The 27997-nt window shown below is 40.1% G+C and overlaps 1 protein-coding gene across 2 annotated transcripts; it reads left to right on the top strand.

The window, feature by feature from the left end:
- Nucleotides 1–831: 831 nt before the first annotated feature.
- On the top strand, nt 832–27426 carry E2F5 (E2F transcription factor 5). Of its 2 annotated transcripts, none has more exons than XM_030304084.1 (8): nt 832–1065; nt 18263–18372; nt 19523–19684; nt 20942–20985; nt 22216–22280; nt 22847–23114; nt 25928–25972; nt 27215–27426. In XM_030304084.1, the coding sequence occupies exons 1-8, from the start codon at nt 832–834 to the stop codon at nt 27322–27324; spliced, it is 1038 nt and encodes a 345-aa protein (XP_030159944.1). In that variant the 3' UTR covers nt 27325–27426. The 2 variants fall into 2 exon arrangements, with proteins under 2 accessions (XP_030159944.1, XP_030159943.1); XM_030304083.1 differs by having other exon boundaries at nt 25925–25972.
- The last annotated feature ends 571 nt before the right edge of the window (nt 27427–27997 follow it).

The following is a 27997-nucleotide window of genomic DNA, read 5'->3' as shown; positions in this document are numbered from 1 at the left end:
TCGAGCTTGCAAATAAACCCTCGTGCGTTTGCATGGGTGTTGGCACCTTGGTCGTCTGTTGGATTCGAAATTGGGGGTATTACACTGATGAGGACAAAACCCTAACTCCAGGATTTTGCTTTTCCTGCGTTACAAATCTAAAAGGACAATCTATTGAATAAAACCCAGCACTTGGTCCGAGTCACTGAAATGTTTGCAAAGGACTTTAAAGCTCGGCAAGAGCGCTCAGCATCTAATACCCAAAGACCATAAGGGACCCGAAGCTGATCTCCTGCGGCTCTACAAATGGAGAAACCAACCACCTTCACAGCTCAGAAGCTAATGGCCACTGGGCATAGTGATTTTCTGCCGCAGAGAAGTCCTTGCTTTCTCCCGAGGTGGCTGTGGGCAGTCGTCCTTCCTCGAGGCAGCTCACCAACCGTAGGCAAGCGAGTGTGAAACACAGTAGCGACGCTCCCCCTCCTCCCGGCGCGCTCCTCCTTCCCACAGAAAAATGCGTTTCCAGGCAACCGCGGGCCGCGACGTCACTTCCTGCCATTTAAACTCGGGTCCCCACCCCTCGCTGCCCCTTCTCTGCGCTTCCACTCCCCCTCCCCTTGGTCGTGGGCTCCATTCACGCTTCCAGGGGCTTGGGGAGGGGGCGGAGGCCCGGCGCGCCAGCCGCCCCAAGTCCGGTGGGCGCCGCGCGCGCACCTGTTGTTTGCAGGCGCCCGCGCCCCTCCGCCCTGCTCTCAGCCGGCGGCGGCTGGAGCGGCCGCTGCACAGCGGGCCCGGCAGGTGGCCGCGGGCGGGGACGGACGAGCGGCCGCACCGCCGCGGCGTGGGGACGCGATGGCGGCGGCGGAGCCCGCGAGCTCGGGCCAGCAGGCGCCGCAGGGGCAGGGCCAGGGCCAGCGGCCGCAGCCACAGCCTTCCCAGGCGCAGCCTCCGCAGCAGCCGCCACCGCCGCAGCTCGGGGGCGGCGGGGGCGGCAGCAGCAGGCACGAGAAGAGCCTGGGGCTGCTCACCACCAAGTTCGTGTCGCTGCTGCAGGAGGCCAAGGACGGCGTCCTGGATCTCAAAGCGGTGAGCGCGGGAGGCGGGGATGGGGGCGGACTAAGCTGCCCGCGGCCCCCGGAGAAGCCCACCCCCTTGAAGCGCGGGGTCGGGCGGCACGGTGTGGGCGCGCCCCGCGGGGACCGGGCGACCCCCCCCCAGAGCCAGGGCCATGTGGCTGGTGCCCAGGCCCACGACTCCAGGATGGGGGAGGGACGAGGGACCGGGTGGCCCCGACCGGCCGCACGACCAATGGGGCCCGGCGCAGCGCCGGGCTCTCGACAAAGAGCCCAGTACCTGGAGCGCGCCCGCGTGGCTTCTGCTGGCGCAGGAACCCGAGGGCGCCCGAGTGTCCTAGCTGCTCCGCGTCCACCTGTGGCAGAGGCGCAGGGGGGACCCTGGCACTCTGCCTGGAGACACCTGGGGATTGATTTTGCTGTTGGGAATTGATGGTTTTCATAGGCTATTCTACTTGAGACGGTGTTCCCGTTGTTCAAAACAAAACAACCCGATTTTGCGGATGAAAGAAAAAAAAAAAGAACTTTCCACACTCATTCCGTGTTGAAATAATAGTAATAAAGAAAAAAACCCTCTTCCTTGTACACTTCTTTTCATCATCCTGATGGGGGGGGTATTTGATTTTAACTTAATTTGATATATGGTACAGATTTCTAAAAGTGAGATATGCCATCACACAAAAAGGGGATGTTTTATAGCTTTCCCTCAAAGAGGGGGAAGCGCTCAGTAAGCTCTCCTGTTTCTTGAGAATGTGTGCTTCCGTCGTGGACTACAGTTCACATTTTTCAAACAACAACATGCATCGAAAGCTGTTGGGTTAAACAAAATGACTTAACCGTTCCAAGCAGGATTTGGAAGGATTCCACAACGCTGAGGAGCAGGAGACGGTGATTACTTGAATTAAAATTCAACCAGTGCCCCAAGTTTAAGTAAGAACCAAAGCTTTGAAAGCAGAAATTACTAATGAGTCGTTAATCACTGCAGACATCTCCTAGCCATGTCCCCGATATCTGAAATCCGATTTTACCCTGATGATTGGTCCCAACAGCCAGAGGAGTGCAGGAGGGACCACCTCACCTGGCTTGAAAGAGTGACAGACCATCAAGGCTGTGCCTAGAGCAAGAGAAGGGGCATCTGAGAGCATTTTATAGTACTTCCTGAAGGTAGAGAGGAAGGAAGACTCAAGGGCCTTCCCGACTGTAGCCCAGAGGGTGCTGTTTTGTCTGAGAATGCCCATTTCTTTCCCTGAGCACAGTAGGTGTTCCTTAAGTGATCGTGGAATTGAATTATTCGGATTCCAATGAGGCATGGTAGGTGCATTTTGCATTTGGGGAAGTAGTTTCTACTAACTTTTTTGAAGTGTTATTGCTGGAATTTCCCCCCAACTCTGGAAATTCCTTGTTTTTTCTACAGCCTCTTCCTCCCTTGCTTCCTCCCTGAAAGTACTTTATGGCATATATAGTATTTAGATTGTCAAGAACTAAAATGGATTTGGTTTAAAGGATTTCAAAGGAAGCCATGAGGTCATCAGAGTGCCAGATGTGCTATGAAACACGGCTTGTAAACTATCGTTCAAAATCTAGACATTCAGTGGTATCCTGAATTTACTGTGTAAATGGACTGTGCTTTCAGTAGAGGGAATCAGGGAACTTTGGGGTTTTCCAGATACAGCTGCACTCTGAGGGTTTAACTTTGAGGACTTTCTTTCTTTCTTTCTTTCTTTCTTTCTTTCTTTCTTTCTTTCTTTCTTTCTTTCTATTTTTTTTTAACATTTATTATTGAGAGACAGAGAGACATAGAGCATGAGCAGGGGAGGGGCAGAAAGAGGGGGAGACACAGAATCTGAGTTAGGCTTCAGGTTCTGAGCTGTCACCACAGAGCCCCACACGGGGCTTGACACGGGGCTCGACATGGGGCTTGAACTCACAGACTGCGAGATCATGACCTGAGCCGAAGTCAGTCGCTCAACCAACTTAGCCACCCAGGCGCCCCAAACTTTGAGGGCTTCTTTCTCAACTCACCTGGCAAAATGATGGAACTTTGCATTTCTTGCTTTTAAACTCTTAAGACTTCCTCCTGTTTCATCTATGGCCATTGCATTGTTCTCCAGAAGTCACAGGAACAGTGAGTAGAGAGTGGAGTTTAACAGTTCATAACAACATTGTTTCATTCATCCTGGAACTTTCCTTAAAAGTTTCAAAAGTTTTTGCAGTTAGTTTTGTCTCTTTATATCAGTGATTTTTTTTTTTTTTTTTTTACTCCTAAGGTACACTTTGAGTATCATTCTTTTTCACATATACATGAAAAATATACATACTTGATTTATTTACGTATATTTTTTCAATTATTTTCATGTATGTGTAAAATCTTACTCATGTAAAAATCTTGCAGTGAAATCTTTCCAGTGATGCTTCTTACTGTGAACCATGACATACATTATTGAAAAATAACAATGCTCCATCTTGGTGATGCATTTCTTCTTCATAACATAACTAATTGAGAATGTAGACCAATAAAGCAAATAAATTCTAATAAAGCTGTTCAAGTATAATTTAACAATTAGAAGGGATTAGAAACACCTCGAAAGTGTTTTGAGAAACTTAATCATATCTCCTTCCCACACCACATAGTCTCGTTTATAAAAGTGGGTACAGTAGTCACATTTCTTTATTCCAGTGAGATGACACATTACCTCATGCTCCTCAAGCTTTATCTGGTTTGCCAGCTTATGCTGTTAATAGCTACCATTTATTGAGAGTTTGTTCCAGGCTTTTTACAGATCTTAACTAATTTTTATCATCTTAACAACTTGGAAACTTGAGCCTAACTAACGCCCCCATTTCACGGGTGAGAAAACTGACATGTTAAGTAGCTTGCCCAATATGAAGCAGAAAGTGACAGAGCTAAGATTTGAATGTAGACCATTTTTCTTACTATGCTATAATTCCTTTTAGTATTCCTTAAAACAAAACAAACTTCTCATTTAAGTTTTTCATCTGTGTAAGAACATGGAATGTTTCTTGTAACGAAACATGAGTTTTTGCATGATTATTTTTATCCCTCTACCCATGACAGAAGAGAGAGGTATTGAGCTATCACTTGAAAAATGAGGGTATTGATGGCGAATTCCACGTTATTTTACAAATTAAACTAGGGTTCTACTTTTCCAGAAGTAAGAATTTAAAGAACTGTTAAGATAGTCAGAACTGTCTATCTACTGTTTTGGAAACTCCTGTTAAGTGTAATTTCTATCTGAGTTTCTTTACTTGCCATTTTGGGACCATCTTGAACTTTTTAAAGCATGATTAAGATGGCTTATCTCTTATAATTATGTTACAAATTGACTGCATGGTACCTAGGTTAAAATGATAAAGTATTTACGATGTTTCTTATCTCACAGGTCCCTGACTCATACCCATTTATGATTAGCTAATTAATATATGCCCTGGATGAAATAAATAATTTAACGTAACGTCTTCCTTTGTGGCAGAAAGCAAAGATTTGGTGTCACAGAATAAAGACAGAATTAGCCTGGGGAAAGATATATTAGTAGTACAGCCAGAACTTTAGTACATGCTTAAAAATTCTCAGGACAGGTTCACTTCTAAGTGTATAGCCCAAAGATTTGGAAAGCAGATCTTAAACAGATACTTCTGTACCCCGTGTTCATAGCAGCATTATTCATAATAGCCGAAAGATAGAAGCAGTGCGAATGTCTATCAACAGATGAATAAACAAACAAAATGTGATATGTACACACAATGGAAGATTATTCAGCCTTCAAAAGGAAGGAAATTCCCAAACATGCTACAACATAGATGAACCTTGAAGACATGCCAGTTACAAAAAGGTAAATACTGTGTAATTCCTCTTATATGAAGTAACTAGAGTGGTCAAGTTCTTAGAGACAGAAAATAAAAGATTGCCAGGAGCTAGGAGGAAGGGGAGAGAGGGAAGTTTCATGGGTCAACACATTATGGGCTGAACTGTGTTCTCAAAATCCATATGGTGAAGCCCTAATTCTCGTACCTCAGAATGTGACTGTATTTGGAGATAGGGCCTTTAAAGAGATGATGAAGTTAAAATGAAGTCATTGGGATGAGGACTAATCCGATCAGAATGGTGTTCTTAGAAGAAAGGAAATTTGGACACACAGATGCCAGGATGCATGTCCACAGAGGGAAGCCTGTGAGAGGACACGATGAGAGGGTGACCATCTGCCAAGAAGAGAGGCTTCATGAGAAACCAAACTTGCCAACAACTTGATCCTGCGCTTCTAGCCTCCAAAAGTGTCAGAAAATAAATTTCTGTTGTTTAAGCCACCCGGTCTGCAGTCCTTTGTTACGGCAGCCCCAGCAAACTAATGCTATGGATTTGGAGTTTGTCGGATGAGAAGAGTAGTGGGGTCTGGTTGCACATCAGTGTGAATATACTTAAAACTACTGAACTGCACGCTTAAAACTGGTTAAGGTGGTAAATTTTATACCACGTCTATTTTACCAGAATTAAAAAAACATATAAAACAACAGCAATACTACGACATCCCTACTAGAATGGCAAAATAACACAAAACACTGAATACTGGTGTGAATGTGGGACAACAGGAACTCTCATTACTGGTGGGAATGTAAATGGTACAGACCCTTTGGAAGACCATTTGGCAGTTTTTAGGAAGCTGAACATATTCTTCCCATGCGATTCAGTAATCACACTACTTGGCATTTACCCAAATGAGTTGGAAACGTGGGTCTGCCTGCATATGGATGTAGATACCAGGTTTCTTTATAATTGCCCAAACTTGGAAGTAACCAAGATGTCCTTTGGTAGGTGAATGGATAAATAAACTGGCATGTTCCGACAAAGAAATACTATTCAGTGTTTTTTGTTTGTTTGTTTGTTTTTTTAAAAAAAGCTATCAAGCCATGAAAAGACATGGGAGAACTTTAAATGTATATTACTTAGTGAGAGAAGCTGATATGAAAAGGCCACATACTATAAAATTCCAACTTTATAGCTTTCTGGAAAAGGCAAAACTATGGAGACAGGGAGAGATCAGTAGTTGCTGGAAGTTCTCGAGAGGGCAGAGCACAAGAGAATGTTTGGGGCAATGAAACCACTGTGTATGACACTGTAATGGTGGGTATATGTCATTACATATTTGTTAAAACCCACAGAACGTATAACACCAAGAATGAACCCTAATGTAAACTCTGGACTTTGAGTGATATGACATGTCAATGTAGACTCATCATTTTATTTTTTAATTTTTTCAACGTCTATTCATTTTTGAGAGACAGAGGCAGAGCATGAGTGGGGGATGAGCAGAGAGAGAGGGAGACACAGAATCTGAAGCAGGTTCCAGGCTCCCGGCTGTCAGCACAGATCCCGACTTGGGGCTCAAACCTACAAACCTGAAGATCATGATCCGAGCCGAAGTCAGACGCTTAACCGACTGAGCCACCCAGGTGCCCCTAGATTCATCAATTTTAACAAATGTCTCTGGTGAGAGATGATAGTGGGGGAGGCTATGCCTCTGTGGTGGCAGGGGTCTATGGGGAACTCTGCTTTCTGCTCAGTTTTGCTGAGAACCTAAATCTCCTCTAAAAAATAAAATTATTAAAAATGCACATAAAAAGGTGATCTGGATACATCTTTTCCAATGACTAATTATTCAACATCAACCCAATATCAATAATCCTCATAACAAAAGTGTACAGGAGATCTATCTCCATTTTGCTGATGGGAAAGTGAGGTGTGATGAGGTTAAGTGGCAATCGGTATCCATAGTATCTAAAGCCCCACGTTGGATGTAGAGCTTACTTTTAAAAAAGAAGAAGAAAGAAAAGGAAAAGAAAGAAGAAAAGTTTTGGAGTGCCTGGCTGGCTCAGGCAGTGGTGCATGCAACTCTTGATCTCGGGGTCATGAGTTCTAGCCCCACATTGGGCACAGAGCTTTCTTAAAAAAAAAAAGTATCCACAGAATTGACATATAAATGCCAGAATTGACACCCTGAACCACCGCGGTAAGCAAAACATGTACCCACCTCCAAAGTTTTGGTGTCATTTCAAAAACAACTTCATTCAGTACGAAAAAGAAGAAGAAGAAAAAAGAAAAAGAAGTCAGCCATCTCGCTTTTCCATCTCTGGACAGGATAAATAGGCTTGTATCCAAGACAGTAGTTCTGAGTTCTCGGTCCCAGCAGTGTGTCCTTGGGCAAGCCTCATAAGCTGTATATCTTACTGAAATAGAATGTACCAAATGCATATAGTTGCCCCAAGGAGGAAGAAGTGATGTAGCCACCATAACTAGAGGCAGTGTCTTGTGTGAAAAGTACCAGGCAAGTTTTATTTTTGCACTAAGCTAACAGGCCCTCCCCCCCTTTGAAGAAAGGTGGGGGCCTGAAAGGGATTATAACAGTATTTCTCAATGTGTAGATGGAATAGCAAATGTATCAGACTCTCCTGGATCTTATTAAAAATACAGATTCTAATGTTGGACCTGAGATATCCGGTTATGTAGGGCTAGAGAAGGGGCCTAAGAATTTGCATTTTAAACAGATACCCCATGGGATTCTGATTCCTGCTGGCATTTGAGAGCCATGGAATGAATCCTGCTGCCTCTCCTTTTCCCATCCTATTCACAAATCAGAAATAGCTTCTAGTGTTAGGAGCTAAGATTGGTGAGTTCTGCATTTGGGAAAATGTGAGAAGTTGGGGATTGAAAAGGTCCCCCTTTCATATGCTCTGATATAGTTACTGCTCGTATCTTTGAATTGCAACATATTAGAGCTCTTAAATCTTACACTGCTAATTAAAGGGCCTAATTTCAAGTGGAAATTAAACAGTTTTTGAGAATTATTCTATAATAGAATAAAGGAAAATCCACTTTTACAGTACAATTCTCGACTTTTAGGAAGAAGAGAATCCCAAGATTTTGAAAGTTTGCATTTAATGTTGAAAAAGAGCAAAATCAGCATAACTTTGGCCAAATCTCCATTACATGTGTTCCGGGGGACTAAGCAACAAATGCAGTGATGCTCAAAAGGGTGAAAGGGCCTCAGTGAGTGGGGAAGGGTTCTTTCCTGGAGTGAAGAGCTTGTAGAGTCAGGAACATTTACATTTGGGGAGCATTCTTAACAAGGGTAGGAAGGAGTTTCCAGTTGACAGCCGCTGTTAACTGAGATTATATTGGCAGTGTCCTGGTGTGGTAGTTAGGCTTTCACTGATTTTATACCTCATTGTCTTTCTATATGTTATTAAAAGTTTAAAAGATAACTGTTAACTGACCAGAAGCACACTTTAAGGGGGGAAAATAACACAGAAAGCTTAACAAATCCATGAAAAGGTAACACCATGAAAGCATAGTACACAAAATACATCAAATAAGTAATAACCTGTTTCTATAGTACATGTGAATGTATGCAATTCCTTTTTCTTTTTAATAGAGTTGTGTAGATGAAAAAGAATTCAGACAATTCTGGTGTTGACAAGTAACTTGCCAACAAAGGACTCAGAAAGTTGAAGGCAGACCGGCAAGAAAGAAAGAGAAAAGAAATTAGGGGTGAAAGTAGTAACTTTCAGATGAAGTCTACCTTAATATCGAGAGTACTAGGGGAGCCTGGGTGGCTCAGTCGGTTAAGTGTCCGATTTCGGCTCAGGTCACAATCTCGCGGTATGTGAGTTCGAGCCCCACGTCGGGCTCTGTGCTGACAGCCCAGAGCCTGGAGTCTGTTTCAGATTCTGTGTCTCCCTCTCTCTGCCCCTCCCCTGTTCATGCTCTGTCTCTCTCTGTCTCAAAAATAAATAAACGTTAAAAAAAAAAAAAAAAACTTAAAAAAAAAAAAAAGAGTACTAAATGGTATAAACCATTAGGAATCCTAGAAAAGAAGGAGTCAATAGGATCCAAATGGGGTGAATGTTTTGAGTAGGGAAATACATTTTTTATATCTATTTTTACTCTTCAGAAGCTTTTTTTCATACTTCATTGTGCTTGACTATCTTCCCAAGTGTTAAAGTTAGTTCACAGGTAGGGGTGTTTTATTATGATATACCTTTCCAAGAACAAAGTTTCCTTATTACTTTAAGGGAGAAATTGGATCAATAATAGTGATAATAGCTAATACAACTGTAATGCCTACCATGTGCCAGGCACTCTTCTAAGTGTTTCAGATATGCTCATTTAATCCTTACAATAGTAACATCTTAGGGATGCCTGGGTGGCTCATTTGGTTAAGTGTCCAACTTCTGCTGAGGTCATGATCTCACGGTTCAGGAGTTTGAGTCCCATGTCAGGCTCTGTCCTGACAGCTCAGAGCCTGGAGCCTGCTTCGGATTCTGTGTCTCCCTCTCTCTCTGCCCCTCCCCCACTTGCCCTCTGTCTCTTTCTCAAAAATAAATAAGAAACAAAAAATTCATACAGGCCAGGAAATTGAGGCACAGAGAGGCTAAGTAACTTGCCCAGGGTCATAAAGTTAAAGCTGGGCCTGGGGGTGCCTGCGTGGCTCAAGTTGGTTGAGTGTGTGACACTTGACTTTGGCTCAGGTTGTGATTCCCCAGGGTCGGGGGATTGAGCCCCATGTCAGGCTCCGTGCTGAGCGTGGAGCTTGTTTAAGATATTCTCTCTCTCTCTCTCTCTCTCTCTCTCTCTCCCTCCCTCCCTCCCTCATCTCTCTCTTCCCCCCGAACCCTCCTCCTCCCCTACTGGTGCTCTTTCTCTAAAAAAGAAATAAAGTCAGGCCAATCTCCGAGCATATTCCCTCACTTCTGTGCCTTACGTCAGCAGGAAGATATAAAATGTGCAGAGGCAAATCCAAACGGTAGAAGAGCAAATGCACACTTGATTTTGTTCTTGTTCTAAAAAGTTAATACTTATGAGAAAAGAATTTCCAAAGCAGTTGAAGACTTAGACGAGATCTAGAGTTTCCAATTTATAGATTTCAGAATTTCATCAGCCTTTTCCTACTTAAATAGATACTTTATCAAATACCTTCTTTTCTTCTTTTGAGTAATCTTTGGTGACTTGAGTAAAACAATAAAACTGAAGTTCCTTATTATTATTTTAAACATTTATTTATTTTGGGAGGGAGAGAGAGAGAAAGAGCAAGCAGGGGAGGAGCAGAGAGAGAGGGAGAGAGAATCTCAAGCAGGCTCTGCAGCTGTCAGCTCAGAGACTGATGCGGACTCGAACTCATGAACCATGAGATCATGACCTGAGCTGAAACCAGAAGTCAGACACTGAGCCACCCAGGCACCCCTGAAGTTCCTTTTTAAAAGTGTATGCAGAATTTATTCAAAGGTTCAAGCTTCCAGTTATAAAATAAATAAGACATGGGAATACAAAGTATAACATAGGGGATATAGTCACTAATAAGTAACAACTTTGTATGGTGACAGGTGGTAGCTGGGTTTATCATGGTGATCAGAATGAATATAAATGTTGAGTCACTGAGTAGTACACTTGAAACTAATAAATTATTGTATGTCAACTATACTGCAATAAAAACAAATATAAGGGGCACCTGGGTAGCTCAGTCAGTTAAGTGTCTGACTTCGGCTCAAGTCATGATCTCATGTGTTGTGAGTTTGAGTCCCGCATCGGGCTCTGTGCTGATAGCTCAGAGCCTGGAGCCTGCTTCAGATTCTGTGTCTCCCCCTCTCTCTCTGTCCCCACCCCCCCCCCACTCATATTCTGTCTCTCTCTGTCTCCCAAAAACTGAATAAACATTAAAAAAATATATATATATACATATATATATATATATATATATATATATATATAAATTAGAACAAATTTAAAGCTCAAGCAATTGCACTACTAGGTATTTATCCAAAGGATAAAAAAAAATGCTGATTCAAAGGGGCACATGCACCCCAGTGTTTATAGCAGCGCTATGAACAATAATAGCCAAATTGTGGAGACAGCCCAAATGTCCATCGACTGACAAATGGATAAAGAAGATGTGTGTGTGTGTGCGTGTGCGTGTGCGTGTGCGTGTGTGTGTGTGTGTGTGTGTGTGTGTGGAGAGAAAGAAATACTACTCGGCAATCAAAAAGAATAAAATCTTGAATTTGCAACAACATGGATGGAACTAGAATATATTATGCCAGGCAAATTAAGTCAGTTAGAGAAAGATAAATATATGATTTCACTCATGTGAAATTTAAGAAACAAAACATGAACACAGTGCAAGGAAAGGAAAAATAAGATAAAAACAGAGGGAGGCAAACCATATGAGACTGTTAAATACAGAGAACAAACTGAGGATTGCTGTAGGGATGTTGGGTGGGGGGTTGGGCTAAATGGGTGATGGGGAACTCCCCTACAAGGGGAGGGCCCTTGTGATGAGCACTGGGTGTTATATATAAGTGATGAATCACTAAATTCTACTCCTGAAACCATTATAACACTGTATGTTAATTAACTTGGATTTAAATAAAGTTAGACACGATACTGGTATATGTATCAATATCATATTTATGGATGACAGTTTGAGGTATTTGAAAGGACTGGAGATTTTTTAGGAGAAATTCCTTTGGGGCAGGATACTGAGTGGGAATTAAAATACTATGTGCTTAGTGCTGCTTCTTGAGGGAGGCTTTTGTATCCTTAAAGTAAGTTCTTTATTTTTGGTATTTCATTTCCTTATTGATTTAACATCCATCCCCTCCAGATCCATTGTACACAATGGCAGCCTCTTCCAGGAACTCTCCTTTTTGCCTCCACCTTAAGTAAGCTCTCTTTTATTCAGCCTCTTGTAACACTTTATCTCTACTGTATGGGGCTGTTCAATTTTTAGACCTCATTCTCTAGCACAAGGTGTTACCCACAGCCTTAGATACCTACACAGTTCTTGTGTTACAAGTACCAGTGGCGCTTTGCTTATTCAGTGCAATTTTTACAGCTTGGGAATTTTGATGGCACACCGCACTTATTTAAAATCTTGAAATTATAGAGCCCATTTGAAAAATTCTGCCACAAACTTATTTCATGAATATGGAATTAATGCCAAATTCCATTTGGTTATCCATTAGCTTTCTGAATCTGTATCCTATCAAATGGGGAAAATGGTAACTACTTTGCAAAATGGTGTGAGCCTTAAATTAGGTAACATCTTTAGAAGATCCTCTTACACAGTTATCCCATTACTGGCTTATCAATGGTCTTAACTGTGGGTCGAAATCAAACATTCTACATGTTAATTACCTTTGGCAGTATATGAAATTACCTAATAATTTCATATCCCACACCTTATAGGATAGACCAACAGAAAATCCATGTGGCACAGTTGAAAGGCAGTTCACTCAGTTTTTAAAATTTCTTAAAAATATTTTATGGGCACTCTGGGTGGTGCATCACTTAAGTTCTTTTCACCTCATTGTCGGCATCCCATCATCTGTATGTGTCTGTGCATGTGCATTTATATGCGCAATTCGTTATCGAGTTGGTTTTATATAGTATTTCCATAGCACCTTCTTTACTTTTGGATTCTGGCCCAATTTCGTGTAGTGTTAGTTTCTGAAGCACAGTAGCTAAAACACTGAGTACACATGTATTGACGGTTATGGGCCGGGAAGAGAGTCAAGTACCTGCTTTGCAGATGGAGAACCTGAAAGACGGGATGTTTCCCATAGTTATTGTTTTTATGTTAGTGCTTTTGAATGCAACATCATGCTCCATCAGGAGAACATTCTTGAACAAATGAGCTGCAACTAATCTTAACTCAAATAAACCTACCACATAATCTTTCCCTCCCAGAGTTAACACAGGGTCTTAGTGGACTCATTTGTTAAAGTGAAGGGGTGGGGCCAGGAAATTCTTTAAGCCCTTTTTAGCACTTGTATGCGATCTCAGCTGTCCTGACTTAGCTTACCCACCTCTTAATGGTATCACAAGCTTTATTTTTTTTCCATGTATAGATACCACACTGTTTACAACTGGTGACATATTTTTAAATTTCTTTTTAAAAATTTATTTATTTTTGAGAGACAGACAGACAGACAGAATGGGGGAGGGGCAGAGAGAAGGGGAGACCCAGAATCCAAAGCAGGCTCCAGCCTCAGAGCTGTCAGCACAGAGCCGGACATGGGACTCAAACCCACGAACTGTGAGATCATGACCTGAGCCAAAGTCATATGCTTAATCAACTGAGCCACCCAGGTGCCCCAGTGGTGACATTTTTAGAAAAGGATTTAGTATTTGGAGGGGAGATGTATTTCTTTCAGAGGATTATGTTTATTTTTCCCTCAACTTGAGTTGGTTTGGTACAAATAGATGCTTCCTTTATGTTTTATAGGTCAGATCTATAATAGCAAATGTAACCTTCTTAAGTACATTTGATGCATGCACATGTGCATTTCTTCAATAGCTAATTGGCAACATGGGATGAGGATGTACTCTTATTGCATGTGGGTCTCACTTTAAATTCACCACCACTAACTTCAAAAGTAGTGATGGGGTCCAGCATTCCTTTTACACTACTTACTCTCTTACTCTCCTAGATGAATATTTTAACACTTTCTCCTTTTTTCTAAACCATTAGATGCCTCCTCCTCCCTTTCTCCCCCATCCCCCTCCCTCCACTAGCCTCCACTTAGGAGAAAATAGAAAGCAACCAGGAGGAAATGTCTAGTCTCTCTTCCTATCTTGTCTATTATCGTACCTACATCTGCGCTGGTCACTCGGCTGGACTTCAATTATTAATATGCCTCATTATTATCTAAGGCTATTCCTCAGCCTGTCTGATTCACATTCCCCTGTGCCTACCGACAGCTGTCCCTTCTCTCCTGCATGGTTAATTATCCCTCTTCCTCCATTACCGGGCAGTTCTTATCAGCACAACTCACATGTTGAATTAGCTCCCATCTTTAAAAGAAAAGAGAAAGGAAGGGGAAAAACTTCCTGGCCGGACCCCACAACTCCCTGCTGCTACTGCCCCATTCTTCAATTCTGTTCCTCTTTGCAGCAGAACTCTTCAAAAGAGTTGTCCACTCTAGCTTTCTTTCCACTCTGGTGGAATTTCTCCGTTAAGGCTTTGACTCCATTACTCTGCCAAGACAGCTCTGACCAAGGTCACCAGTGACCTTGCCAAAGTCAAATCCATGGTCAGGTCTCATGCTCATCTGACCCACCCTGACAGCAGTACTTGACATGGTCACTCTTACTTATACTCTTCCCTTGGCCTCCAAGACCCCACTCTTCCTACTTCTCTGTCTTCAGTGGCAAGTTGCTCCTCCCCTCCCAGATCTTAAACACTGGAGTGTGCTGGGCTAAGCCTTTAGACGTCTTCTCTTTCTGTGCTTACCTGCTAGGTGAATCCAGTGGGTTCCATCCCTGTGACCTAAAATGTCTATTTACTGATGACTACTGAATTTGTATCTCTAGCTTGGACTTGTCCTACCCCACACTCTCGTGTCCAGTGGTCTTCCGAACTACTCCCCTTGGAGGTCAAATTGTTCAAAGCCAAGTTCCTGAGCCAAAGGAGGAAACCAATAGGTTTCCTCCAACCTGTTCTTCTTCAGTCTTCCTCATGGCCAGTTGCTCATGTCATAAACTGTGGAGTTACCCTTAACCCTGCTCTCAGATCTACTACCTGCTCTATCTTCAAAATATATTCTGAGTTCAGCATTTCTCACAACGCCCACAGCTGCCTCCTTCATCCAAGCAGCTAACCATCTCTTGAATGGATTATTGCCATTGCCTTCTCACTGGCCTCTTTTTTTCTACCCAGAACAGCCAGAATGAACCTATTCTATGCTAAAGCATAGCACCAAATCACCATGTGCTCGGAGCCTTCCAGTAGCTTTCCATTTCACTGGGAGTAAGAGCTGAAGTCTTTATGATGGCCTGCAAGACCCCAGTGATCTGGCCCCTTGGCATATGGTGTTACTGTCTTTATCTCTCTCACTTCCCTTCCCACCCTCCCTCCCATCTTCTCTCCCTTCTTTCCTTTTTCCCCTTTTCTCTCACTCTTCTCCCTCTCACTCACTGTTCTGCCCATACTGACTTCCTGTCTTTCCCTGAAGGAAGTAAGCATATTCCCACTTCAGAGCCTTTCTTTGTTCTTGCTGTTGCTTGTCAGATGTTCTGACTGCTGCTTGTCAGCAGTCACTTTCTCCATTCAATTCAAATGCTTCCTTATTCAGGGAGCTTTAAAATTCTGTTAAATATAGTCCCTACATGCATTCCTCCTAACATAATTATTTGTTTATTATTACCTTCTTTCCCTTTTTTGAAGGCAGGGACTTTGTTCTGTTACTACTCTATCCGTGAGACACAGAACCAGCTTGGCACATCACAGGTGCTAAACGAATGAAGGTGGTGGTTGTGATGCATTTTATGATTCCATTAAGTATGATGTCTTGAATTACTTCATAAAACTATAAGAATTCATATAATTTTTCAAAATACTACATATAACGTGATAGGTCAAGATACACAAAAACTCTAAATCTCCTCCATGATCCCCTGCTTCAATCTGTATCTGATGATGAGGCTATTACTTACCAGGATTGAAGTATTAATTATGCAGCAGACATTGTGCTTAGATTATCTAGTTGAGTCTCTACAATTCAGGTATGTTATTACTCCATTTTACAAAAAGGGAAATGAGGCTTAATGAGTTTGAGACCAGCTGAAGATGGGAAGTGCCAGCACTGGGATTGGATCTCTGTGTGCCTAACTCCAGAACCTAACATCCAAAGAAGATGGGGCTGCTAAATAAAAGCCTCCAGGAGATTGCCCTTTTTTTTTTTTCTTCCAATGTTTATTTTTGACAGACAGAGAGAGACAGAGCATGAGGGGGGTGGGGAGAGGGGCAGAGAGAGAAGGAGACACAGAATCCAAAGCAGGCTCCAGGCTCTGAGCTGTCAGCACAGAGCCCAATGTGGGGCTTGAACCCACCAACCGCGAGATCATGACCTGAGCCGAAGTCAGATGCTTAATCAACTGAGCCACCCAGGTGCCCCAGGAGATCCTTTTTAAGACATATGTTCTGTATATGCTGGTCCTTTATGTGTTTATATACTTAAATAGAAAAGTATTTAAGAAATAATGTTTAGTTTTGGAAATTAAAGGACTAAAATTTGTAATTGTTAAACCATAATAAATTATAAACTAGATAGATTATAAGCTTTATTCTTTGTTTAAAAAAATGTTTATTTATTTATTTTTGGTGGGGAGGGAGAGAGAGAGAGACAGAGAGAGAGAATCCCGACATGGGACTCGATCCCACAACTGTGAGATCATCACCTGAACTGAGATCAAGAGTCTGATGCTTAACCGACTGAGCCACCCAGACACCCTGATAGATTATCAACTGTAAAAAGTCTTGAGCTAAAAGTGAGCATTGATGGCCCTCTGCCTGATGACTGTGATTGCTCTTGCAATCTAATTTATACAAACGTGTCCTAATACCCTAACCAGTGAGCTATTGCTATGGTTGTGAAGGCTTTTGTGTGTGAGTACATAGATACGGGTAGAGCTGGCTTGGAGTGCTCTGGGTTACTTCTTAAGACGGCCTCTTCAGAAGGAAGTGAGATGAATTCTCAACTTCAGATTTTTATAGTTAACTTTGCAGGAGATTATTGCTCTTTAGAAAAACAGCTTCGAACTCAAGAAACTATGAAAGGGGAGGAAACTGCTAAGCTAAGTGCAAGGAAAGAGGAAGTCAACAAAACCATGCCTAGTCCTTTTAATTTTCTGGTTCTCTAAAAGAGATGGAACTAAACTAGTCAGAGTTGGGAACTCAGAGCTTCAGTTTCTGGTTCTTCATTCTCTCTGTCATATCCTACTTTACTCTCCTGGCCCATTGACTGAGGCATGGATCCCCTTCCTGAAGATCTGAATAATTGCACAGTGGTAACTTGGTATTTTGGTAGCACAAGAAATGGATTGGTAGAATTGACATTAAATGCCTGTGAAGTTGGTCACACTTGCTCCCTGTAGAAAGTAAGTCCAGATTGCAAAAATATGCTTTCCTGGATTGTGTGTGTGTGTGTAGAGCTATGTTTTTAAAGAATTAAGAAAGTAATAATGCTTTGGGAGAGCTGGCAAACAATAATGTGAAGCTAAAATCTGTTCATTAATTTGGATAATGTGCTGAATATTGTCAGTAAGGACATGAATGTGTTTTTTCATTATTACCATGACTCTTAGAGTGTGACTCCACATTCAAGATAGGTTATTGTCTAACTCACCCTGAAAAAGAGCTGTAGGATAACCTCTTTTTTTTTTTTTAATTTTTAACACTTATTTACTTTTGAGACAGACAGAGAGAGAGCACGAACAGGGGAGGGTCAGAGAAAGAGGGAGACACAGAATCTGAAACAGGCTCCAGGCTCTGAACTGTCAGCACAGAGCCCGACGCAGGGCTTGAACTCACGGACCGCGAGATCATGACCTGAGCCGAAGTCAGACGCTTAACCGACTGAGCCACCCAGGTGCCCCAGGATAACCTCTTTTTTAAGATTGTGTCTGTTCCATTGGGGAACAAAGCTCATAAATGTGAGTGGGAACCAATCAGAGAAACAGTACAACATTCCTGCATTTATTGATGTCATGGTGGCATGAAATATTTTTGTTGACCTTACTTTTGTTTAGTCAGACTACCAGGTTTTTGGATATTTGCTGGTACCACAACTTAGTGCTATGAATTTTGATTTCTTGTTGATTTTATGCTTTGTGTTGGGATGGCATGATTCACTCCTCCATTTTCATTGAGTTTAAAAAATGCAGATAGCGTATTTCAAGGTACTGAAGTGTGTGTATAATTTACAACTCCCCAAATATCTTAATTACTAACAAGCTGCTGAGATATAATTTTTCAAAGTTTCAAAAAACAATAAAGGCTGTTTTTAGGTGACTGTATATGAACAGATAAAATAGGAAGTGATGTGGGTAGATAATCAGGAGCTCCTTCTCAGGATTAGTCCATAAGGTGACATGAAGTATTCTCACTGTGTTCTTTTATTTTTGTGGGCTTTGTGTCATGACCCTTTATATATTTTTTTCCCATTCTAACATCTGCTGGCTTTTAAATGGGATAATTTCTTTGGTATTTGCAATGTTTGAGAGATACTTTGAACATACTGGTTAAATTTGGCATTGGGTTCTCATGCTGTGAACTTCATAATCAACCTTTTTTTAATTTTAAAATAGGAATTGCCCTTTATTTCATTGTTCTTTGTCTCCCCCCTCCCCTTTTTAAAAACAGGCTGCAGATACTTTGGCTGTGAGGCAAAAAAGAAGAATTTATGATATCACCAATGTCTTAGAGGGAATTGACCTGATTGAAAAAAAGTCAAAAAATAGTATACAATGGAAGTAAGTTACAAACCAATACCCTACTCTAAAACCTTTATTTTTCTTCCTGATGCTGTATAAAATCTGACCTTTATACCGTCTGGCTCTCCCTCTCATTTGGCCTGGTATTCTCAACAGGCCCCTCATCTTTCCCTGGACACTGCTCTGGGCCTCTGTATGTGACTCCTATGTTGGGATATTCCCTTGCTGTCTCCACTGTCTGATTTACACACTGAAAATTCAAATCTTATTTTCTCCCTCAAGCTACTCATTTGGCACACACTGCATACTGCTTTGTATTATTGATCCCTTTCTGCGTGAGCATTTAGCTTCCCAACTAATATAAACTCCTTAAGAATAGGAACTATGTCCTATATATAGGAATATGACCTTGTGTATAGTGGTTGATTGAAATGCATGTTGTCATTCATTAACTGTTGTATGGTTGTATGTTTGAATGTGAAAAATACTTTATGTCCTGCAAATTCGTCCTCTTTGGCCCTAGTTTTTTCTTTTGTTTTGTTCTGTTTTAAAGCCAAAGTCTCACCAAAATATTAAAAGGTTGTAATTTACCAGCATCTCAGTCTATATCATGCGACTTCCAGGTGTAACTATGTAGCTTTGACATCCTTTTCTTTCTTTCTTTTTTTAAGTTTATTTATTTTGAGACAGAGAGAGAGACAAATGGGGGAGGGACAGAGAGAGAGAATCTCAAGCAGGCTCTGCGCTGCCAGCACAGAGCCCAATACGGGATTCGAACCCATGAGCCATGAGATCACGACCTGAGCCGAACTCAGATGCTCAGCTGACTAAGCCACCTACATGCCTCAGCTTTGACATCCTTTTGGTGCCAGTCACCAGCCTGTCCTTTTAGATGAAAAACACCATTAGAACATAGAACTTTTTTTGACTTTATGAAAATTTTTATTTTCTGTATGGCAAAACCACTGAGAATTTTTGTGATTTGATTGTTCTTGCCAATAAATTTTCTAAGCAAATATGTTCAGAGGTACGATGTTTAAATTTTCTAAGGATTTTAATGCTTGATTTTTAGAAGAGTGTAAAGATTTTTGTCTTGAATAAATTACTAGTTCAGTTCTATTACTATAAAAATTAAGTGATGTTAACCTGGGTCTGATACTGGAGATACTGATTCTCATACGTTTTTAAGAGGTGTAGGTGCTGGCTGTAATACTAAAGAAGTCATAGATAGATTAAGATATCTTAAAGCTGAAATTGAAGATCTAGAACTGAAGGAAAGAGAACTTGATCAGCAGAAGTTGTGGCTACAGCAAAGCATCAAAAATGTGATGGACGACTCGATTAACAATAGATATCCTTTTAAATAAGTTACACATGTAGCTGTAGTATATGTATGTATATAATGCATTCTTCCAGTCTGAAGATCAGTTACTTTATTCTAATGTTTCACAAAGTTTTCTAAGTGGATAAAGTATTTTAATTTTATAATATTCTAATAATTTATACTAATATTTGAAACGTTTTACCTCTTAAAATTACAAAGTACATCTATTAACATTATTCCTTTGTTGCATTGAGGAAAAAAGTCATTACTTTAAATCTACCATTAATAGGATGCAACATGCTAGCTAAAGTGTGCTTAGGGGGTCTCTGAATATTAGAAGGGATTGTTAAATGCACAGGTATATTTAAATAATTGTGCTCAGTGTTCTGAAGTGGTAAAAATTCAGTTACCTCTCAAGTTTTGAAAAATTAATTTTGGCTTGAAAATAAAATATCATGGGCTGGCAATCAATCCAGGATACTTTTTTGCCTAATATTAACTGAGAGATACAACCTTGAGGTTGGGGACCAAGGCTTATGTATCCATCATATTAAGTTGTGGGAAAAAATTAGTGATGTACTTCATGTGTTTCCTAAAAATCACTGTTCTCTTAGATACACATGATACTCTTGATTTGTAAACTTACCTAGATACTTATGGAATCTCTTAATTGCATTTATCTTCTACTACCTCTCATGAATTTTTGACTACTGTATCCAATTTCTTATGTTTTGTAATTTGTTGAATAAGTCCATGATCTCATTTGTTATTTCTTTTCTATGGACCAAAGCTCCTTAACAATTTGATAACTTAAATGGGGTTTTCAAGCTGTACCTTGTGGAGCCCCAAAACACAAAAACCATTGAACTAGCTGATCATAGATTTTGCTGCACTGCTTTCCAAGATTCTGGCCATTCCCAGACCCCTAAACCATGACCAGGAAAATTCTCAATGTGGAGGCATGTATGGTTGCTCTCCACTCCTACTGACCGCATCCTTTTCCCCATCGCTCTTTCCCCGCCCCAGAAGCCCTGTCTCCATGAGGAATATGGAGGACTCAAATGTCACAAAAATCAAAAGTGGCTTCTTAGAGCAAAGGATGGGTACCCCTCTTATGGACCTTTATCTTTGCCTTTTCAGACTAAAGATGTCTTTATCTGACCATGTGTGGCAACACCTTCATGCACTTGGTCATTTTGTTTATTTTGGCCTGCAGATTTATTATGTTAATTTAAATGTCGAGACCTTGGTATACATGTTGTTCCTTAACTCTTATGGCAGTACATTTTCCTATGTAACTCATGAAGACATCTGTAATTGCTTTAATGGTAAGTACTATTAGTTTGTCCTAACATTCTTCCTCTGGTCAACCTATTTAGCGGAGAGTGAGTCAAAATTCCCCCACACACTCACCCTAAGTCATTAGTTTCAGGAACTGTGGACGTTCTGTGTTACTCTACAGTGCTCTGTAGTGATAGGCTGCCTTTGTTTCCGTTCTCATGACAGTAACTGCTTTGCACAGTTTCACTTCATTGCCTGCATTGGTGGGTGTAAACTGTGTGTGGGAGGGGCAGCTAAATCAGAGGGAGATTAAACAGTTTCAAAGTCACAGAATTGTAGGGTCAGTGATTAAATTTGATCAAATATATTTCTCACTGGCACTGTTTAGAAACCATGTGCAGTGTGCTGGTCACAAATGAACTCAAAGAAAGCGTGAGGGCAGAGTTAGGTTAATCCATTTTATAACCAGGACAGTTACTCCTAACCCTGTTCCATCCCATCCCCTGCCTCCATGTTTTCCCCTTGACAGGACAATACAGTGTATTAATAACATTGGTGTGTGTGGGGGGGGGAGGGTGTACCCCATAATTATAACACAAGTAAAATAAAATTTTGTATACATATTTATATTAGTCATGTATGGCCTGTTAAACAGTCATGCATATTATGCACATAAAAAAAAAAAAATCTGCCAAGCACCCTGCCAAGTGAAATCTGACTTTCCAAGGCTATGTTGACAATATGTGTGGCCTTATTGCTTTACTCTGCCACCATATATCCTGAGCTTTCTAAGAAAGTTTGAGAAAGTATTTTTAATTTTCAGCTCAACAGTCTGCTATAGAATTTAGCTTTAAAATTAAGTTCACTTAAGCTCAAGATTTCACACTATCATACCTAATTTCTAGTATCCCCAGTCACTTAAGTAATTTAAAAATCTCAAGTAAACAGTGTTGAGGCTAACAGTTTCAGGAATTTCAGACTGTATGCAAGACTGAATGAAAGCAAAATTAACTTGATCCAAATTTGTTCATGAGAATAGAACTAGCGATGAGTATTTACCCTCTTCTCAGATCTATTACATATATTACCTCATCTAATCCTCAAAAGAAATCTATGCAGTAAGGTTTATTCCCCCCATTTTACAGAATTAGGAACCAAAGCCCAAGGTTACCCAGCCTGGGATTCAAACCCAAGCATTCTGATTCCAGAACTCACACTCTTGCCACTGTATTCCAAGATCAATAGTATTTTCTAAACTTAGAAATTTTTTTCATCAGGTGATACACTTTTGGCCATTCAAGCACCTTCTGGTACACAGCTGGAGGTACCTATTCCAGAAATGGTACGCAGGGTAACTTTTCTTAATGTGGATCTGCTGTCTTAAGAAGGACAAATGTATTATCTTTAGCTGAACAAGAGCTAATTGTGTGTAAACACTTTCAAATACTGCTTTTAAGTTTTCTATCTGAAAGTATTTATATATGAGTTTGTATGTCTTTAGTACTTTAGTAAAATTATAGAAGTGACTGAATAAATCATTTAACATTTTGAGTATAAAAGTTTTTTATGTGATTTTTTGAGCTAGAAAATATTAAGGAATGAGTAATGATATAATCAATAATCTTTTAAAAAGTCAGTTAAAATGACTATATCTATAACTGATACAGCAATCCTAGCTGAGGAAAAAGTTCAACTTAAATATCCACCATACCAGATTGCTTGAAATTGGGTCTTTTTCAAAACATTCTCTAGTTGAGTCAAAGACATTTATTGACTCTATTCTATGTATAATTCTATGTTATATATACAATTAGTCCTTTATAGCTTTGCTTATCTTAATTTTTGGTGTTCCAAAGTAGTTAGAAATGTTAATATTTATTCATTTGTTTATACCCAATAACCTTAAAGGGTCAGAATGGACAAAAGAAATACCAGATCAATCTAAAGAGTCATTCAGGACCTATCCACGTGCTGCTTATAAATAAAGAATCCAATTCATCTAAGCCTGTGGTTTTTCCTGTTCCCCCACCTGATGACCTCACACAACCCTCCTCTCAGCCCTCCACTCCAGTGACTCCACAGAAATCCAACATAGCAACTCAGAATCTGCCTGAGCAACATGTCTCTGAAAGAAGCCAAAATCTTCAACAGACTCCAGCCACAGACTTGTCATCAGGTGAGTCCAGAGCCTTTGTTTTAAAAAGTAGAGAAGGTTGGGGCGCCTGGGTGGCGCAGTCGGTTAAGCGTCCGACTTCAGCCAGGTCACGATCTCGAGGTCCGGGAGTTCGAGCCCCGCGTCGGGCTCTGGGCTGATGGCTCAGAGCCTGGAGCCTGTTTCCGATTCTGTGTCTCCCTCTCTCTCTGCCCCTCCCCCGTTCATGCTCTGTCTCTCTCTGTCCCAAAAATAAATAAACGTTGAAAAAAAAAAATAAAAAAATAAAAAAAAAATAAAAAGTAGAGAAGGAAAAATATGAGTAACATATTAAGTTGGAGAGCTTTTCTGAATTTGTCAGCTATGGTCATTCTATTACCAAACACAGGAGGAAAAATGGTAAGCTTAAGAAGTATATAGTGTCTCCTACACAGGACACACTGGGATAGGTATTATGAGGAAAATTTAAAAACAGATCCTGCTTTAATTGTTACTACAGATTTATTTTTTAGGTGATATACACACACAATCTGATTGTATATTCAGCATATATAATTGGATACAGTATAATGTGGCTAAGACCGTGTAGCATTATGAATACTGTGAGCAAGGAAAAGATAGTTAATGGACCTATGTATGCAGTTTTCCTTAGAATTCCATGTTCGGAATTGATAGAAATTTGTTCATTCCCCCCTCCCTCCCCCCCCCCCATTAATATTTGCAGGTCAACTTTTTTTTTTAACGTTTATTTTTGAGAGAGAGAGATACAGTGTGAGCAGGGGAGGGGCCAAGAGAGAGGGAGACACAGAATCTGAAGCAGGCTCCAGGCTCTGAGCTGTCAGCACAGGGCCAGACATGGGGCTCGAACTCACGAGTGGTTAGATCATGACCTTCTGAAGTCAGAAGTTCAACCGACTGAGCCATCCAGGCGCCCCACATTATCAACTTTTTATCAGACGTTTACTTTGTAAACCTTAGTCACTCATCTCTTAGTCACTCTAGGATGAATTATTGAAATGTGTTCCAATTACCTTTAAGAAAAATCAAACTACTGTAGAATATAGTGATATTTGCCTCTTCATATTCCTTGTTATACTTTTTATTTGGGAAGTTTAGTTTTATAGCTGATAAGTGGTCTCAACTCCAAGTTAGGAAATCTTGCCTTCCTAAATTGTTTAATCTGAAATGAAAATAGCTAAATCTCCAAAAACTGGGCATTAGGAGTACCATCCACATCTAAATTTGATTCCAAATAAAGGGCCCATGGCAGATATTCTCTCAATATCTGAAAGAGTTGCTGAATGAATTAAGTCATGCCAGTCTAGATGTAATATTGCAGATCATTAAAAGCTACATTGTACACAATCCAATTTATTTTTACCTTTGAGATGTGTCTCATTAGAATGTGGCATGAGTCTTACTACTGTGGGAGTTCACAATACTTAAGAGTGAGGCTATAAAGATCTAACTGGACACAGTATTTTTCCTCCTTTCCTTCCTCTAGAAGTATTTCTATACTTAAGATATAGAATGGGGCGTGCACAACAAAGTGTACTCCTTAAAAAGTTTATGATCTAATTATAATTAATGGGGGCAAATCTACAGACAAGCTCTCTGTGGTTTAATTTAGACACCATTAGTAAGTCAGCTTCCACAAAGCATTAAAATTTTTTTTCAGCAGTTTCTGTATATAGTTTTGTATTTGGAAATAGTAGAGAAAGTAATTTGGGGTCAGATTTTAGAGAGGACCTTGAATATCAGACTGAGTTGGAACTTTAGCCAATAAGCCAAAGATTTGTGAGCAGGGAAGTAGCAACTTAGAAACTGCACACTGGTGAGTACAGGAGTAACAAGAAGATGCTTTTGGCCTGGGAAACAGAAGAGATTAGAGGCAATGGAGAATGAATATATGGTGTCTGCAGTTATGGAACTATAAAAGAACATTACGGCTAAGATGGGTGATAACAATGGGATTGGAAAGAGAAAGAAGAGATTTGAGAAGTACTGTTTAGGTAAAATAAAATAAATAACTTTGATGTGTGAGATCCGGAGATAAATTAGAGGAATGGAAAGTAATGTTGAAGTTTTGAGATTGGGTAACTGGGAGAATTACAGTACTACTGACTTTGTAAAACCAAGGAGTCAGTTTTGGGAGAATGATGAGGAGTCTTTTGATCTACATCTTGAGTTTAGAAGTTAAAAGTAATGCCAAGCACAGAGTAGGTGCTCATGAAAATGGTATCTTTCTGTAAAGTTCTATACTTTAATAAAAGCTGCTAGTGTTTAACTTTTTAAACACTACTGTTTAAATATATGCTGTTTTTAAATAACTGCCCTTTTTTTGATGTTTATTTTTGAAAGAGAGAGAGAGAGAGAGAGAGAGAGCGAGAGAGAGCAGAGAGAGACACACACAGAATCTGAAGCAGGCTCTAGGATCTGAGCTGTCAGCACATATGGGGCTTGAACTCATTCATGAACCACAAGATCATGACCTGAGCTGAAGTTGGATGCTTGACTGACTGAGCCACCCAGGAGCCCCATAACTGCCTTTTAAAAACTTTTGAGAGAGAGAGAAAATGTGCATATGTGCATGCATGTGAGTGGGGGAGGTGCAGAGAGGGAGAGAGAGAATTCCAAGCAGGCTCTGTGCTGTCAGCACAGAGCCCAATGTGAGATTCGATCCCATGAATAGTGAGATCGTGACCTGAGCCAAAATCAAGAGTTGGATACTTAACTGACTGAGCCACCCAAGCTTCCTAAAGTAACTGCCTTTTACTGTCAAAATATATAAATAGAACTGTAACAAAACTTTATTATCATATTTCTGTTTCCAGCAGGATCTATTAGTGGAGATATCATTGATGAGTTAATGTCTTCTGATGGTAAGTAGTTTAAAATTTTACTACTTAAATATCAATAATGCTTCTCTAGAGTTTAGAAGTGGCAAAAGATTGAAAGGAAATGCAGAATGTGTATTTTTTTAACTGCTTAACATCCTATGATGATTCATGAAAAATCTCCCACTTTAAAGTAAATCATAGGCATCCTTCAATTTTTATTTTACTGCATTTCAAGAAAAGAAAAAGGCCAATAAGGGGATACTTATCACTTTCACTGAATAAATTTCTAAACTGTTAGCCCACTAGTCTTTTTCATGTCTGAAGAATTTGGCCAAGAAAAGTAAAATAATATATGGGTAATCTCAAAACCCAGTTTTGAAAATATGCCCACAGAGGCCAATGTCAAGCTACCAATGTGAACTATTACTAACATTAGCCATGTCATCATCTAATCTGAAATAATCCTTAAAAATCAATTGCTACAAAATAGAATTACTTTAATAACTCTCTTGGCTTTCACCTTCCTGTAAATTCTTGGATTCAGTCCTGTTTCCTAACAAATATAGCCGAACCTAGGAAACTGCAACTGTTAAATTAGCAAATGGTACAATAACCACTTAGAGAATAAACATTTCTGTAGAAACAAAACATCAGCATATTTATGAAGTCTAGTTCCTAGTTCTCTTTTCAAAGTAGGAGCTTATTTAGCAGAGATCAGAGGAAATACTTTGACACTGTTTTTGAATCATACATTTTAGTGTGACAAGTTCAACCAACAAAAATTTTAACATCAGGGCGCCTGGGTGGCTCAGTCGGTTGAGCTTTCGACTTTGGCTCAGTTCATGATCTCACAGTTCGTGAGTTCGAGTCCTGCGTCAGGCTCTGTGCTGACAGCTGAGAGCCTGGAGCCTGCTTCAGAGTCTGAGTTTCCCTCTCTCTGCCCTTCCCCGTAAATGCTCTGTCTCTCTCTGTCCCTCAAAAATGAATAAATGTTAAAACGAATTTTTTTTTAAATAAAAAAAATTTTTAACCTCTATTTCTTAAACTATACCTATGCATACCAATGCATAAATTATCTTTAAATGAGAATCTTTCAAAATATACACTAAACACAAGTTGTTAATTTGATTACAACTTTTTCTATTATTTCCTAAAAATTCTTATATAACATTAAGAAACATAGTTTCTTTAGATATTTAGATAGATGTATTTGAGAGTATTCTGTTAAACATCATTAACTGTATATAAAAACCATGTTTAACACTGAATTTGTTTTACTTGCAGTGTTTCCTCTTTTACGGCTTTCTCCTACCCCGGCAGATGACTACAACTTTAATTTAGATGATAATGAAGGAGTTTGTGATCTGTTTGATGTCCAGATACTAAATTATTAGATTCCATGGAAACTTGGGACTGTTATCTACCTCTAACTGTAACATTTTAGACTTCTTAATAACCTAAGTATTTAAAATAATGAATGTAACACCTTTTTAGTTCACTGATTCTGAAGTGTTCTCTAATAATTTCTTTTTTACTTCACAAAACTTCAACCATAAAAACAAAGGGCTCTTTTCAACCATAAAAACAAAGGCTTTTTTTCAGGGGAAAAAGTGATTTAATACCCACAAATCCCCTCCCTTCCCCCTTAAGTGATTACATTCTGGGATTTCAGCTTTTCTTCCAATTCTGAATCCTTCTGTTTTTTTCCCTCTTATGAGAGGAAGTTTAAAGTAGACTAAGGTCATCAAAAACAAACAAAGTTGGCCAGCGGCTCATCCCTTGTCTTATATTTTTTTACTGCCACGAAAACTGTCCATATTTCTGTGTGTCCTCCAATCCAAAAACACATTCACTGCCACTTATAAAGTGAAGGATGTAAACTAGGATATATTAACTGTTTCAGTGAACAGATTTTGTGAAGTGCCTTCTGTTTTAGCACTTTAAGTTTATCACATTTTGTTGACTTCTGACATTCCACTTTCCTAGATTATAGGAAAGATCTGTTTATGTAGTTTGTTTTTAAAATGTGCCAATGCTTGTACATTAACAAGATTTTTAAAAATAAAA

Source organism: Lynx canadensis, chromosome F2 (assembly GCF_007474595.2).
Source record: "Lynx canadensis isolate LIC74 chromosome F2, mLynCan4.pri.v2, whole genome shotgun sequence".
NCBI lineage: Eukaryota > Metazoa > Chordata > Mammalia > Carnivora > Felidae > Lynx > Lynx canadensis.
This window is presented reverse-complemented; position numbering and strand designations above follow the sequence as displayed.